Source organism: Spermophilus citellus (genome assembly GCF_964194105.1).
Source record: "Spermophilus citellus genome assembly, chromosome: 7".
NCBI lineage: Eukaryota > Metazoa > Chordata > Mammalia > Rodentia > Sciuridae > Spermophilus > Spermophilus citellus.
In genome coordinates, this window is record NC_138188.1 from 127,387,950 (window position 1) to 127,402,300 (window position 14,351).

At 37.2% G+C, this 14,351-nt stretch overlaps 1 protein-coding gene across 3 annotated transcripts in view; it reads left to right on the plus strand.

The window, feature by feature from the left end:
- The first annotated feature begins 2,600 nt into the window (after positions 1 to 2,600).
- The window catches only part of VGLL3 (vestigial like family member 3), a 46,893-nt gene continuing 35,142 nt past the window's right edge, over positions 2,601 to 14,351 (plus strand). Inside the window, exons 1-2 of one of the 3 annotated variants that reach the window (XM_081300944.1) lie at positions 2,601 to 2,731; positions 14,058 to 14,343. In XM_081300944.1, coding sequence (XP_081157070.1) covers positions 2,606 to 2,731; positions 14,058 to 14,343 — 412 coding nt within the window. In that variant the 5' untranslated portion in view covers positions 2,601 to 2,605. The remainder of the gene's footprint in view (positions 2,732 to 14,057; positions 14,344 to 14,351) is intronic. The other 2 variants (XM_081300945.1, XM_081300946.1) reach the window with 2 other exon arrangements.

The window sequence follows — 14,351 nt, forward strand, 5'->3', positions numbered from 1 at the left end:
AAAAGACATAGTGGTAGAAGATTCTATGGATCCTACCTAGAATGGGAGCACTTGATTCAGATGACTACATGGTAGTCACAAAGGCAGAGTCCATGATTGGAAGATTAAAAAAAAAAAGTAATGACAGATTTTATGGAGCTACTATGATTTTTTTTTAAAGGAATAAAAGCTCATTGCTCTGTTTGATTTGCTGTGTTTGGATCATAAAAGAATAAATAAAAATTGCTCAGAATGGATCTGTGCATGAGGCCTGAAAATCAGCAAGGAGACTCTTGCAGAATTCTGGGGAAGAGATACTGAGAAACTCAAGATCATAGCAACAAGAGTCAGGAAAGGAGAGGAGATTGTCAGCTTGTCAGCGTCAATGTAAGATTTGGGATCAACTGGACTCCAAGACTGGAGGTAGGGACTCTGAGGAGAAGAAAGGAGTGTGTGAAGATTCTAAGTTGTCTACTGGTATAGTTGATCACTGATGTTTCAATATCTGGGATAGACATGAAAGCAGGATCAATTTGGGGTGTGGGGGGAGCAGTGCTATCATGACCAAAGTCCTTATGGAGCACCTGTGTAGAGTGGTCTAGAAAGAATCCAAATAGATGAGTCTGGGGTATAACCAAGGAGAGTAAATTTGGGGAAATACAGTAATAAACAGTTGAAGTAAATTTGTATTTATTTTATTGATAAAAATGCTACAAAAAGCATAATTTAAAAGTCTAACAGTGTAAGTCTCTGATAAATATATTTTTAATAATCAAGGGATGATAAAATGAATGAATTAATAGGAGATGTTATGGGATAGCAAAATGTTCCTATTCAATTTTATACTTTATGTATAGTTTATGTCTTTGTGTGTGTGCATTTGTGTGAGAGGATATAAAGATTAACAATATATTAGAACTATACATGTACATTGATATGCTGGGTCTGGCATAACAAAAATACCACACACAGACTGGGTGATTTAAACAACAGAATTTATTTTCTCTCAGTTCTGGAAGTTACAAATTCAAGATCCTCCTGCAGTGTTGATTTTAAGTTAGGCTTTTCTTCTTGGCTTGTAGAGACAGCTACCTTGGCATTGACTCTTCATATGGACTTTCTTCTCTGTCAGTGGAGGGGTGGGGGAAGAGAGAGAGATATCAATCTGAGGTGTCTTCCTCTTGTAAGCACACCAGTCTGTCCAATAAGTTCCAAAGCCATGACTTCTTAATTGCCTCCTTAAAGGCCTATGTTCAAAGACAATCATATTGGGGGCTGGGGTTTCAATTTGTGAATTTTTGGTGAGGGACGCTATTTAGCTCATTTGACATCCAAATTGACTTTCTTCTGAGAAAGGACAGATCAAAAACAAAGAGATCACTGTGTGTCATAAAAGAGGTGAAGGTCAGAACTAGAGTTTGCTCATTTATAAAATATGTATAATTCTTTTCTAAAACTGATTATATCGGAAAACAATTATATTCCTACAAACATTTTTTTCCTTCTTTTTGGAGAGGATTTATAAGCCAATTGCAAATCAATACATCTTTAAATAGTAGCTGAATGGGTTTGATCAATTTTTCCCCCTAGAGCTCTATGGAAACCAGGTGGTAAGAGCCAGAAAAGGTACACATCCCACAGGAATGTCTTACCATGAAGATTAAATTTAAAGCGGAATTGCTTGTAGAAAACCGTGTTACATTCTTGGCATGTGAACACTTGGGATAATGTTAACTTTCACTTCGGGGTATTTTTAATGTTTGGAACTAATCTCAGTTTATTTTGCGCCTGCGAGGTTTTACCTCTTTGTACATTTGACCTCCATTTGGCTCTAGTGTCTGAGTTGATGCGCCCCGTAAAAGCTTCTTGGAATTGCGAAGCTCTGGCCCTGGTGTCCAGGTGACAGAGACAGGGTGGGATCCCGTGGAACTCTGAGGGCGCGGAGCCTCTAGCATACCATTCTCCTCCCACCACCATCCCATGCTGGGAGGCGGAGAGGGCTGCAAACTTCGCTCCAATCCGCAGCCAGCCCTCCCCAGGGTCCCCCTGCTGGGCGACCCGCCCTGCGCAGACAGAGTTGAGGGAACTTTGCAAAGCTCGGCGTCAGAGCCTGGGGAGGTGAAGCGTTCCCCCTCCTCCCCAGCCTTCTTCCCTCGGTGCCCCCGCCTCCCGGTCCTCGCCCAGCAGCTAGCGCTGGTGATAGGACGAGCCCCGGGCGTGCATTGTGTATATGCAAACCAGTGTCCCGGCTCCCCAGGGCTACCTAACTCGGGCCAGGTCTGTGGCTGCTGCTGCCTTGGGCATCTCTGCCCTCTCCGGAACCGAGCACTGTCATGCTCCCGTTGCAGGGCGGGCGGCTGCGTCCTGGAGTCGCTATATAAGCGCGGGCAAGGGGGCACCCGGAGGGGCTGAAGATGAAGGTGCCCGCGCATGGGCCGCAGCTGATTGCCAACCCCTCCCGAGCTCGCTCCCGGCGCGGAGCCGGAGGCCGCCGAAGACCCGCCTTCGCCGCAGTAGCAGCTGGAGCAGCCACAGAGGCAGCAGCTGCGGCGGTGGCAGCGGCGCCCCTCGCGCCAGCGCGTAAAGCGGCGGCTGCAACTCGGGGTCCGCCGCTGCCCCTGCTGCCATGAGTTGTGCGGAGGTGATGTATCACCCCCAGCCGTATGGAGCGCCCCAGTATCTGCCCAACCCTGTGGCAGCTGCAACCTGCCCCACAGCCTGCTATCATTCGGCGCCCCAACCTGGCCAGCAGGTGAGTCACCGAGCAGGCAACCTGCCGGGGGCGGGGGCGAGGGGCACCGAGAGTATCGGTCTGGGGCTCCTGCGACATCCCGTCCGGCTGGGACGGGTGGCGCAGAGGATGCTCTGGGACCTGCGGAAGCGTCCCTGAGCAGAAAGCTAACAGAAGATAGGAGGAGAGGCTTGGGGAGGGAAGAACAGCCAGGTGGATGGGTGGGATAAGAGGCATTACCTGGCTGGGGGCTTTATTGAGCTGTTGTCACCAGAGCTCAGAGGCTGATCCTCAAAGCCACCCTGACTCTTAGGACTCAGTTCTCTGAAGCTCATCAAGGGCATCTGACTTAGGACTATGTGAGTAAACTTCCTTTAAATCAAATATTTTGTTTCTTTGGAAAGGTAGAGTGTGCCAGCTAGGTTTTTCGGGATTAGGAGAACGAAGTGTGCCACTGAGGTATAAGAGGCTACCTCAACAGTGAGCTCATGACATGAACTTTTTGGGGAATTTTAGGGTGGAACACTGGCCTAATGCAACCTATATTGAATGTTTCTATAACTTAGAGCTTTTTCTCTGTGACTGTGACTTAGATGGCAGGGATGTCAAGGTTCTTCATTCATTTTCTAATTCCATCAAAGCACAGAGCCTGTTAACAGTGTTTTGTCTGTTGAAACGTGTGTTCCCCATTCCAGAGGTAATCTTGAGTCCCTGGAAGCTGGGTTTCCACCATGCTAGGCGACTGAATGCGTCCTTAAAGGGGGACTCAGAACCAGGAGATGATCTAGTTTAGAAGGGAGACTAGGGCTGTGTAGAATCAGACACTAGGTGTCCTTGAATATTACTCACTGAACACAACAAGGTTTAATTAACACTACATTAAAAAATATATGTGTGTGTCAAGGGACTGTACCAAAATAGGATCCTCCTCAGATTGTGGGGTTTAGGGTCTTAAATGCAACTAGATATGGTTAGGGGTTAGGGCTTTATCATTGACAGAATTTACTGATTTCCTTGACTTTTGTTTCTTAGGAAACAAATGTTTTATTGTGGCTCTATGTACTTGACCCTTTAGTTAATTCTCACCTCGAGTTTTTATATTTCTTTTTCTGTCCCTTTCCTGGATTGATAGGTTTCTTTTGAAAGAAAGTATGACTTTCTGTTTAAATTTTAGGGGATGTAAAATTCAACTGATTCTGTAAGGGTACATGCCCCAGATTCATCTGCAACACAGAACCAACTTAACTTGTACCAGATAGAGTGAAAAAGGAAGAAGCCCTACTTTCTTGCTATTATTTATTTATTTGTTTATTTGTACTATTCAACAGCTTCAGCATTTCAAGGTGAAATTACTTTTGAAGAGGAAGATGGGGAAACATTTGTAATTTGTACTGAGGATGAACAGATTAAAACATTTAGTTTAGCTATTTGTTTTTCTTTGGTATATGCAAAATATCAGTAATAGAGAAACCTATGGGAGTTCAAGTGGGATAAGTGAGGCAAGGAGACCCTGGGTATTTTTAACATCCAGTCTAGAATGAAGCTCTTTTCCTCCATCTCTGAAACTCTAGAGGACTTCAGTTAACAGTTGGAGTGTAGATAAGCAACAGACTCAAACTTTATTAAATATTCAGAAAGATAGTTCCCCCTCTTAAAAAAATCTGGTGAGCTAGAAGTTGCAAATAAGATCTTTTTCTAGAGTTGTGAAATTAATTCAGTGAACCTCTGTAGAGGGGTTAGTATTGTAATACTTTATTTGTGCTAGAAAATGCAATCCATTATTAGAAAAATTATAAATTACCAATCATAAAATTAGTTTTCCTTGAGGAATGAATTCATTCTTTTACTAAAAGCTATCAACAAGCTGAAGAATGAGCTTAAAAAAAATGTTTGTAAACCTGAGTTGTCTACATTTAGGTTGTACTGTGTTCAACTTCTACTGTATTTGAGCTCCTGTAGACATTGCTTAAGTAGAAGTTTGGCTGAGTTGATCATAAGAATTGAGTTGAAAGGGGTGCTTGGAATTTTCATGTTGCTTTTACTAAAATGTCTTGTTCAAATCTCTCTCTCTTTTTCTTCCCCCCCCCCCCCTATTTGACATTTGACTGGCTAGGGAACTAAAGAGAGACTTGAAAGTATAACTACTGTTCTTTTACTGTCAAGAGTTTATTTTGATGACCTATATTTTCTATTGGAGAAAAGAGTAAATCAGGAAATTCTTATCAGGCTGACAGCATTTTTAGACTATGCGGTGCGTGGGTGAAGTGGGACTAATATTGACTTGGCCCTAATGCAGTCATCCGAGAATACATATTTTGGTTGTTTTTGCATTCCATAAGGTTTTATCATTATTGTCCAAGAAGATTGTTTTCACCGTACATGGGAAGTGACCCCTAATAGCATCTTGCCTGTGAGACAAAAATATGGGGCTTCAACTCCTAGTGCTCTTGAAAAACTTATTTATTGAGGAAATAAAAAGGAAAGGAATAAAATGTCTGACAGTGTAATTAAGAAAGTTTAATGGTCATTTATAAAATTCTAGGAGAGAGAACATTAAAGTTTTATATTTTTTTATTCAGTTGTCCTAATGTATCTTTGCACTGATTTCTCCTTCAAATCTGCATAGCTCTGAGATGTTTTTGCCTCACACATGCTAGACAAGTAATCTACCACTGAGCTATACCCCTAGTTGTGAAGTCCTTGTAAATTAATGTATCAACATGGTTAATTATCATTATAATGAATCTTAAGCATAGGTATGCTTTTTTTCTCAATGCCTGATCATATACTGAACATTCTTTGTGAACTAACAGAACTTTATTTTCTAAGCAAGTGTATTCTCAGCCTTTCCCCTAACAGCTGATATTTTAAGTTTAGGTTTTTATAGAACATATTATATGTTGTTGGTGAGTGTCTTAAAATATAGAAAGCTGCACACACCTAGGCTGTTCTATAATCTGTTATGGAGGCATATGGTAGACTACATGAATCAAAGTAATTTGTAAGTGTCTGAAGAGTAAATTAAGTCCTATAAATTACATGCTCTGCATATATCTTACAGTGAGTTGTACAGTGCCAGGTATTTCTGAGAGATGCTAAGTCACCTATTCCCCATGCCCACCATCTCATCATTGCCTTCACTCATCCATCCTAACATCTCCTCAGGAGAACTCTTGACTCGTGTTTCTTAGCACATGCTCTGGAGGCTGATGACACTGCAGAACGTGTGTGGAAAGGAATGCACTTGTATACCAGCAGTGACAGTAGGAATCAACAGAAAATTTCGAAATATGTGTCAGGAAAAATTGAAGGCAATGATATGAAATCATAGATTCCCTTCATACCCCGTGGACTTCTCATTTAAATGCAGACAGTCTGTTGTCTACCCACCCTACACCATGTTCATAATGTTCACATTAGGAAGATTCTTAAAGGAAAGTTTTCAGAATTAAGTAGTTTATAAATGAGATGACAAAAGCAGAAAACAATCACCAAATTTCTAATTACGCTCAGAAGTTTTTAACAATCACATTTCCGGCTTTTTGAAAGTTAGAACATATTTACTCTGTGCTTTTCAAGGGTAACAGCTGGGTGAATCTGCATGAGTGCTTTCACTTAAAAGAATTCCCTTGGGAAGCAAAGCTCCAGTTATAAGTTTGTAGAGTTTTTTTTTCAAACTCTTTTTCTGGACTCTGCCACCTTGGTTAAGTCATAAAACTGCTCTGAGATTGTTTGCCATGGAAAAACCCTGGAAAAAGTACTTCACCCTCTCCTTTTGCATATGGGAAAATGCATTTTCGCAGAGTTGAAATGCCTGGCTAGAGATTTAAAAGCTGATTGGAGAAAAAATCAAGGCCACCAGATCCCCTTGCCTCAGTGTAGCATCTTACCACCATACCATGTGGTCTCTCAGTCTTTTATATATATATATTCTCTCTCTCTCTCTCTCTCTCTCTCTCTCTCTCTCTCTCTCTCTCTCTCTTTTGCTCTTGCACAATAGGCTTATTTTTGTCTTTAGTGCCCCACTCCACTTTTTTTTTTGATAAAGAAGATTAATATGCAGTGGATTTTTGGCCTTGAAGTTTGAGATTCTTTCCAAGTCCTTGGTAGTGTACTTTTTTAAGTTTAGGCATTCCAAAGGCCTTTTGCAAGCATTTGTATTATGCTCATTTTACTATCCATGTTGCATCTTTTATCTATGAGACAGAATATTCACTTAGCAAATGAACATTTATTTATTGAAAAGAAATTACAGGCAGTGGCATTAACAATCAGTTTTAAGTGCCTTGTATTTGATTGCTATTTGAACATAAGTTTATATTCATTAAAAAGAAAGAATACAATTATAACTTAAATAGTTTCAATATACAGTCAACTTATTTAAGGCAGAGGATTTAATTTTCTTGCAACTGTAAGCAAAGACTTAAGTGGATTTATAAGAATTAATACAGGACTCCTTTGAGAAAAAGCAGCCTCTACCATTCCACACTACACAAATTAACTTGACTACAAAGACTTAGATTAATCTGTTCCATGGCTTTGCGTTCTCAGCAACTTCCTAGCCAGAAAAATTCAAAGACAGAGGAAAAGTTAAACTTTCAAATAACTGAATTATTGGCTCTGGCAGTCAACTAGAATGGAGATTACAATAATTATGGAAAGAGGAGGATTGAAATCTATCATGCGGAGTGAGGATATGTTGGCTAACAAGCCAGATACACCCACATGGTGATCCTAGAAATTTAAGTGAAAGATACTTTGACTAAATGCAAGGGAGTCCTACTTCACCTAGCACTTGGTAAAATCTCAAAAAGTTTAAGATGGCAGGGAAGCAAGCCATGGCAAGGGAAATGTGGGTGTTCAGAGCAAGAACCTTGCTCTTCTGCTCAGCATCTCTTCAGGCTACTGCAGAAGAGACACTAAGCTGACCCCGCTGAGTAGTGTGTGTATTTCTGTCTTGTATCCATCTATAAAAAGAGAATTTTCAATGAGAGTAAAACAATTATGCATATGATGCCTAGGGCAGATCCTTAAGCAAGTTTATCAATGAGATGAGCATAATTTTAAAACAGCGTGCTTAACTTGAATCTCATTCTCACAGGTCCTATTTCTAGTTAACCTCTTATTTTTTTTTTTAATACCTAAAGGAATACATCAGCTAATAGATAATAATTTAAGGTATCTCCAGAAAAATATTTTAATTCAAGAAACAGAGGCTCTCTAATTGTTGAATTTCAGGCTTGGGCAAAGATAGTGAAGGCAATAATTTTGGGCAAAGCTCTGCCCTGAGCCTTTCAAAATGCACCTCTTTAAACAGCTGTTTTTCTGCTTTAACTACTCATTTAGGAAGACCCTGAGAGTGCTTCGAACCATTAGATCCAAACAGCTGTTGCTAGAACAACTCATAAATGCCATATTTATAGATATTTCAGTGGATACCAGATTTGTGCCAGTAATTTATAAGTGTGGTCTGAACTGGGGTAACTGAACTATTTTTCACTTGTCTCTTAATATTTGTAGAGGAAAAAAAATGACCTAAACTCAACAGGTGTCTTTTCTTCTTAAAGAGATACCATTTTAATATGCCAAATTACTTGTCCTTGGGGACTGGAGTAGGAGGATTCTGAAGACCTTCTTCTTTCTTGTTTATATGAAGATAAATATAGGAAGCACCATAAATAATTGCTAGGAGTTGGGCTAGATGACCCTTGTCTAGAAATGAAGTAGTTTTTTTTTTTTTTTTTAATGATCTGTAGATTTCTTTTCTTTTTCTTTTTTCCTTTTTTTTTCCCTAGTGTCCTGCAATATCAGAAGAGGTAGCCAATGTAAAATACATCTAAGTGTGAATCTGTCTAGAGCTCCAGTGTGTTGCTTATTATGATAGCTTTGGATGAGACCGCTGAGATGAAATCGAGTCAAAATTCCTTAGTTTCTAAAGGGCCAGAAGGCTCAGTGGCTTGCTCAGACTCATGGAACTAGTTTTGGTCAAATCCTCTTTGTCATTTCAGCCTCCTTTGAAACTAGAGAAAAATTTATAGTTTACTTCCCTACTTTTTTTTATTGTTGAATATTAGCTCCTTGGAGAAATAACACAATTCACTATGTAGTTAAACCAGGAGGCCCACTTTATATACTATCATCCTTACTATCTCTTCCAACCACCATGAGCAATTTCAGTTTAGGCACCGGCTACACCTTTTGTCTTTGTATCTCCAGACCTCTTCGCAATTACTGACACAAAATAGGAATCAATGGACGATTAGGTGAATTAATGAATAATAGATAATTTGTTTAAAAATCATACACTAAGTCTAGACAAAGGATTATAAAAAACATACCAGAAATTTATACATGGAAACTGTTGTTTCATTCAAAGTAGTTGGTTTGAGAAAAAACACATACCCTAATGATGTGATCATTGCTTAAAACATTTTGGGAATGCAAATTTTGAAATTGCTTCTAAGCCTGTGGCACATTTTTTTGAACATCATAAAAATGGAAAAGTTTTCATCTTTGGAGGGGGTAGGTTGGAGTTTTGATAATAACCAGAATCATTTAGAGGCACAGTGCTCAAAAGTAGTTTGTAGTGCTAAGTAGTAGCATTTCAGATTAAGAAAAATAAATAAAAAATAGAGGATCTTGAGGTGATTGTTTCTTATAAGTTGACTCTTCTCACATTTCCAAAATAGGATTTCCAGAAAAACTGTAGGCCAGTGGATTATGTGTCTGATTACCAAGGAGACAGTACATTTTTAGACACTACATTTCACCCAGGCATGCATTTTTTAAGAGCATTGCATTACTTAATAACTATATCCCTTATATGTTTATAATGTAATTTTTAATGCTATAAATAACATTAGACTATCCTAATTGCCATGCAATGTCATATTGACCGTGGAGTTATGTTTGTTTATTCCATCAAAATAAGTTATGTTATTGAGACTCACCTTCTCCAGTCTGTTTTCCTAGCGCAGTATTTGTATTAATACAGAAATAGGTTCTAATCCCATGTCTGCCTCTTATTACTTGGGTGATCCTGGCTAAATTAGCCAGATTTTGCATATGTAAATTGGGAATTCTGGCAAAGTATTTCTGCGTGTGTGAGAGAGAGAGAGAGAGAGAGTAAATGAAATAAAATGTATAAAAGGTCTGTGGCATGTTTCTACTAACCTAACCCAGCCTTGCATTTCCTGATCCATTCACCTCCAAACAGGTGAAGATCTCAAAGCTCAAGTCTCTCTGAGATATTTTTAAAACTCTGTTATTAAAGTAAATTTTAAAAAAATGATGAAAGAGCAATGAGCTTCATAGTTTTGAAACATTTACTAAAAGCCAATGGTTCTTTCTAAAAGCACTGCTCATGTTTTTGAACCCCCCCCCCCAAATCCTTGCATTTAAAGAAGACAGCTAGTAGAAGAAATTTTTAAAAAATAAGAAAGGAAGAAAAAGAAAAAGCTATTTCTAAATATCCAATGATTGCAGTGATTCATTAAAATACTTTTGTTTCCTTAGGAAAAAAAGTTTCCACATATGCACAGTAATCATTTGGCATTTTTCAGGCTTAAGCCTTGGGGAGTTAGTGGTATTTGGCTCCTGACATGGAAGTCTTTCTCTTGTCAGACAAATCCTTTCCCCTGCACATTCCTGCTGCAGTTTGTTTCTGTTGCGCCCAATGGCAGGCATTGAGGTGGTGGCTAAGGCTTGCACTGCCTGGGCCAACTCTCCTTCACTCTCCTGCTTTACACCTTTGTGAGTTAGCTTTCACTGTGTGTCAGTTAACCCATTCATTGCCTCACCTAACTCCAAAGTAATACTACCTGGGGAAATATTGTCATTACTAGGCAGTGACAGTGAGACATATATGTGCATTAGGTGAAGTGATTCTAGTCTTTTAAGGCCACCTTTGACAGCTTCTTGATTTCTGTTAACAATTCTTCAGAGGCTTATAAGGGAATTATGAATACTTATGAGATTGAGTTGTTATTAGGAAGTGATTGTGTATTTGGGGAATAATATAAGTGGATTACATTTCTAATTTGATTTTGGAAGTTTAGGTTCTGTGATTATTAGATTCCATATCAATATTTTAAATTTCATATGATTCTCAAGAAAGAATGTAACTCTAGGGAAATTTCATTCCAAAAAATAAACATTGGTAAATACAGAGTATGGCAAAAGCACACACAAGTAGTATGCTGGATTTAAAAAAAAAAAAAGCAAATAATTGATTTATAATCACCAAAGCACAGATATAAGAAAGTAGTTAAGCTCAAGAGTCTATAAAGAAGAAAATTAGCGTGGTGTGAATGTCAGCATATGAGTTCATTTCTATTTCAATTTTGTTTTTGTATTCTTTATGCTCACAATTAATGTTGAAAAAATTATACTAATTCAGATTTAGCATTTCAGGTAGTTATCAGGTCATTTGGATACTTTGAAATTTTTCTTTTAAACAGTGATGTTAACTGTGAGGCTATAAGTATGTGAGTTTTGGAGATATAAATATTTAAATTGGTTCTGCATATTTTATAAAAATTTAATCCACTTTATTCAAAAAAGTGCAGGTGGGAATGATAAATATTCTTAAATACTGCTTATTGATAGGAACATCATAGGCTCCTTTTTTTTTTTAGAACCACAGGTGTTTGCAATATCAAAATGAAGTATTTTGACATGCATATTTATAAGAATATAAACAGAGATATTACATGTGTGTGAAATATAAAAGATATAGAGAATCAATGCATGAATGGGCAGAAGAATGATTTCTAAAAACTAGACTGACCGCTGTTTTGATACAAGGGCAGATTTTGCTTACTTTTCGCCCATGTGTATTGAAAAGTATATGCATTCAAGCATTAATTTATTTGTACTCAGTCATTCAATAACTGAGAGAAAAACCCCCACAAAACTAGTGCAGCATTTGGAAAATTATGTAATCTTAAATAGATTGAAAAATCTGTATCTCGAATTCAACAGCCATCAATTACAAATTAAAATATTTTATGATTGCTGTTATTGATCACGATATTTTACATTTGTATCAGGATATGCAGTTTTCAAATTTTTTTCAGTATATATAACTTTAAATTTATTTTTCTTAAGAATTAATTGTTGCTAAGTGAGGATAAAATAAACTCTTGCCTTTATTTGGATAATTAACACAGCCAAGGCTATTTTACTTGAAGAAAAAATATTAGAATTAAACAAGTGAAACTGTTATATGCATAGCCTGATTCTCACAAATTGTGCTGAGAATCAGTTTCATAGATTAGAATGAACACTATGGACAGTGAGTGAAGCTGCTCTGTAGATTAGTTTTAATATCCCTTCCATAAAAATGTAGTGCTTCTTTCTAGTATGCCAGACTCTTCAAGAAAATGTGTGTGCATATCCTTCAACAAAGCATGCTTTGAAAATATACATATATATATATACACACACACACACACACACACACAAGAAAACAACACTGTGGTTTGACTAATTGATCACAATATCTGTTTAATTTTTTAATGGAATTTGAAACTAACTTTAGAGCTGATTTAGTTTAACCCCCTCCTTTTATACATAATCTATGTTATTATGTTGTTTTTACCATTCAAGTAAAATTAAACAGGCTTAAATCTGTGCAAAAATAGATTATAAGAAATATTTTAGGCAGTCTTTGCAATTACCTATTCATTATCTATTCATTAATAAATGATACCACAATAACACAAAGTTTAAATAAAAAAGCAACACATATATTGTGTAAATAAGAGCCCCAACCTAATAACCACACCTCACAATGTGTTTAAACATTCAGGGTCCACCTCACCAAAGAACATCATTTATAGTTTGGTGCTATGGATTTTGAATCTAGTAATTACATTAGAAACATAGAATCTAGGTTACATGTTTTGGTAACATTTGCAGAACTAATGAGTAGTATTTTTTAATGATTTAGTTTAGTTTTGTCTATTCACACTCATTTTCTAGCATGTGTTTTTTTTTTTTGTTGTTGTTGTTGTTGTTTGTTTGTTTTTTTCCTGAAATAAGAAAAATGATATGAGAAGGGATGGGGTTTTACAAATAAACAGATGATATAGAAAGCTTATTTGGTCACTGAAATAATGCATTTTATAAGCTTTAACAATACAGTGTATATTTAATTCATATTGAAGTAGATGATAATACAAATAATACGTGCTCAGTGAAAAAATATGTGGAAATATCAAAATGCAAGAATAAAAAAATAAACTACAGCTTACTGTTCAAAGAAACAATACCAAATACAACATCTTGGTGACTTTTCTTCCACCCTAGATATTCCTCTCCTGTTCCCTGTAATGCATATGCATGCACATCTCTCCCCATGGATGTTTTATTATGCATTTTGCCTCCATCACTAACATGCTCTGTGATTTTTGAGAAGTCACTTAACTTCTCTATGCCTTAATATCTTTTCTCTAAGATACAGATACTAATAATAACCAGGTAATAGAATTGTCAAGATTAAATGAAGAACTAAACACAAGGTTTTTAGAAGAGTATCTGGCTTAATATGTATTAATTGTTATTGGTGTTATGATCATATATTTCAAAATATTTTTTTAAATTATAAGGCTTTTCTCATTTTTATTTGGAAAGTTAGTCCTTTCCAGCATTTTGTATTATTTTCAGTAAACCACAATAAAATCTTTTTTTCTCTCTATGTAATGGTGGTAAGTGGAACATCTGAAAAATATGTTCCATGCAAAATGGATCTTCACACAGACTTATTTTGTCATTTTAGTTTGATTTTTGAGAAATGAGTTCAGCACATCTGCCAAATCCTTTTATAAGATGCTACATTCCTGTTTTTATTTTAGTTTATTTCGTTTATGAAAAGCTCTTTTCTTTTCCATCGTGCCCTGAGTAAGTTAGATCTCCTATCCGCTGTTCTTCCCTGTTTAAACTATAATGCTACTGTAGATTACATCTTTAAAAGTCAATCAAAAGTGGGAAGAAAAAAATATAAGGAATCTGTCACTTTTTTTAAAAAAATTATTATCTTTTGTAGTACAACTAAATTAAAGAAAGACAAACAAAAAATGAAATTCTGACACTGAAAATATACAATTTGAAAAAGGCTTTTTTTTTTTCCTTTAACTGATTTGGAATAGTAGATTTTTTTTTTTTTTTTAGTGTGGGAAGGAGGCAATTGGTTTGAGGAGGGAAAAGATGGAATAAAGCAGATGAAGAAGAATCAATTTGCAAACATATGTTAATATTTAGATTCTTTTTTTTAAGTGAAAAGTTAACTGGTTAATGCTTTTTTACAAATGGTCTTTGATACTGTGTTTTGTTTATTCCATCCCAGAAGAAGTTAGCGGTATACAGCAAGATGCAGGACTCTCTGGAAGTCACCCTTCCCAGCAAACAAGAGGAGGAGGAGGAGGAGGAGGATGAGGAGGAGGAGGAGGAGAAAGACCAGCCTGCCGAGATGGAGTACCTTAACTCTCGCTGTGTCCTTTTCACTTATTTCCAGGGAGACATTGGGTCAGTAGTGGATGAACACTTCTCAAGAGCTTTGGGCCAAGCCAGCACCTTCCATCCAGAATCTGCCATTTCAAAAAGCAAGATGGGGCTAACCCCCCTATGGCGAGGTAAGAAT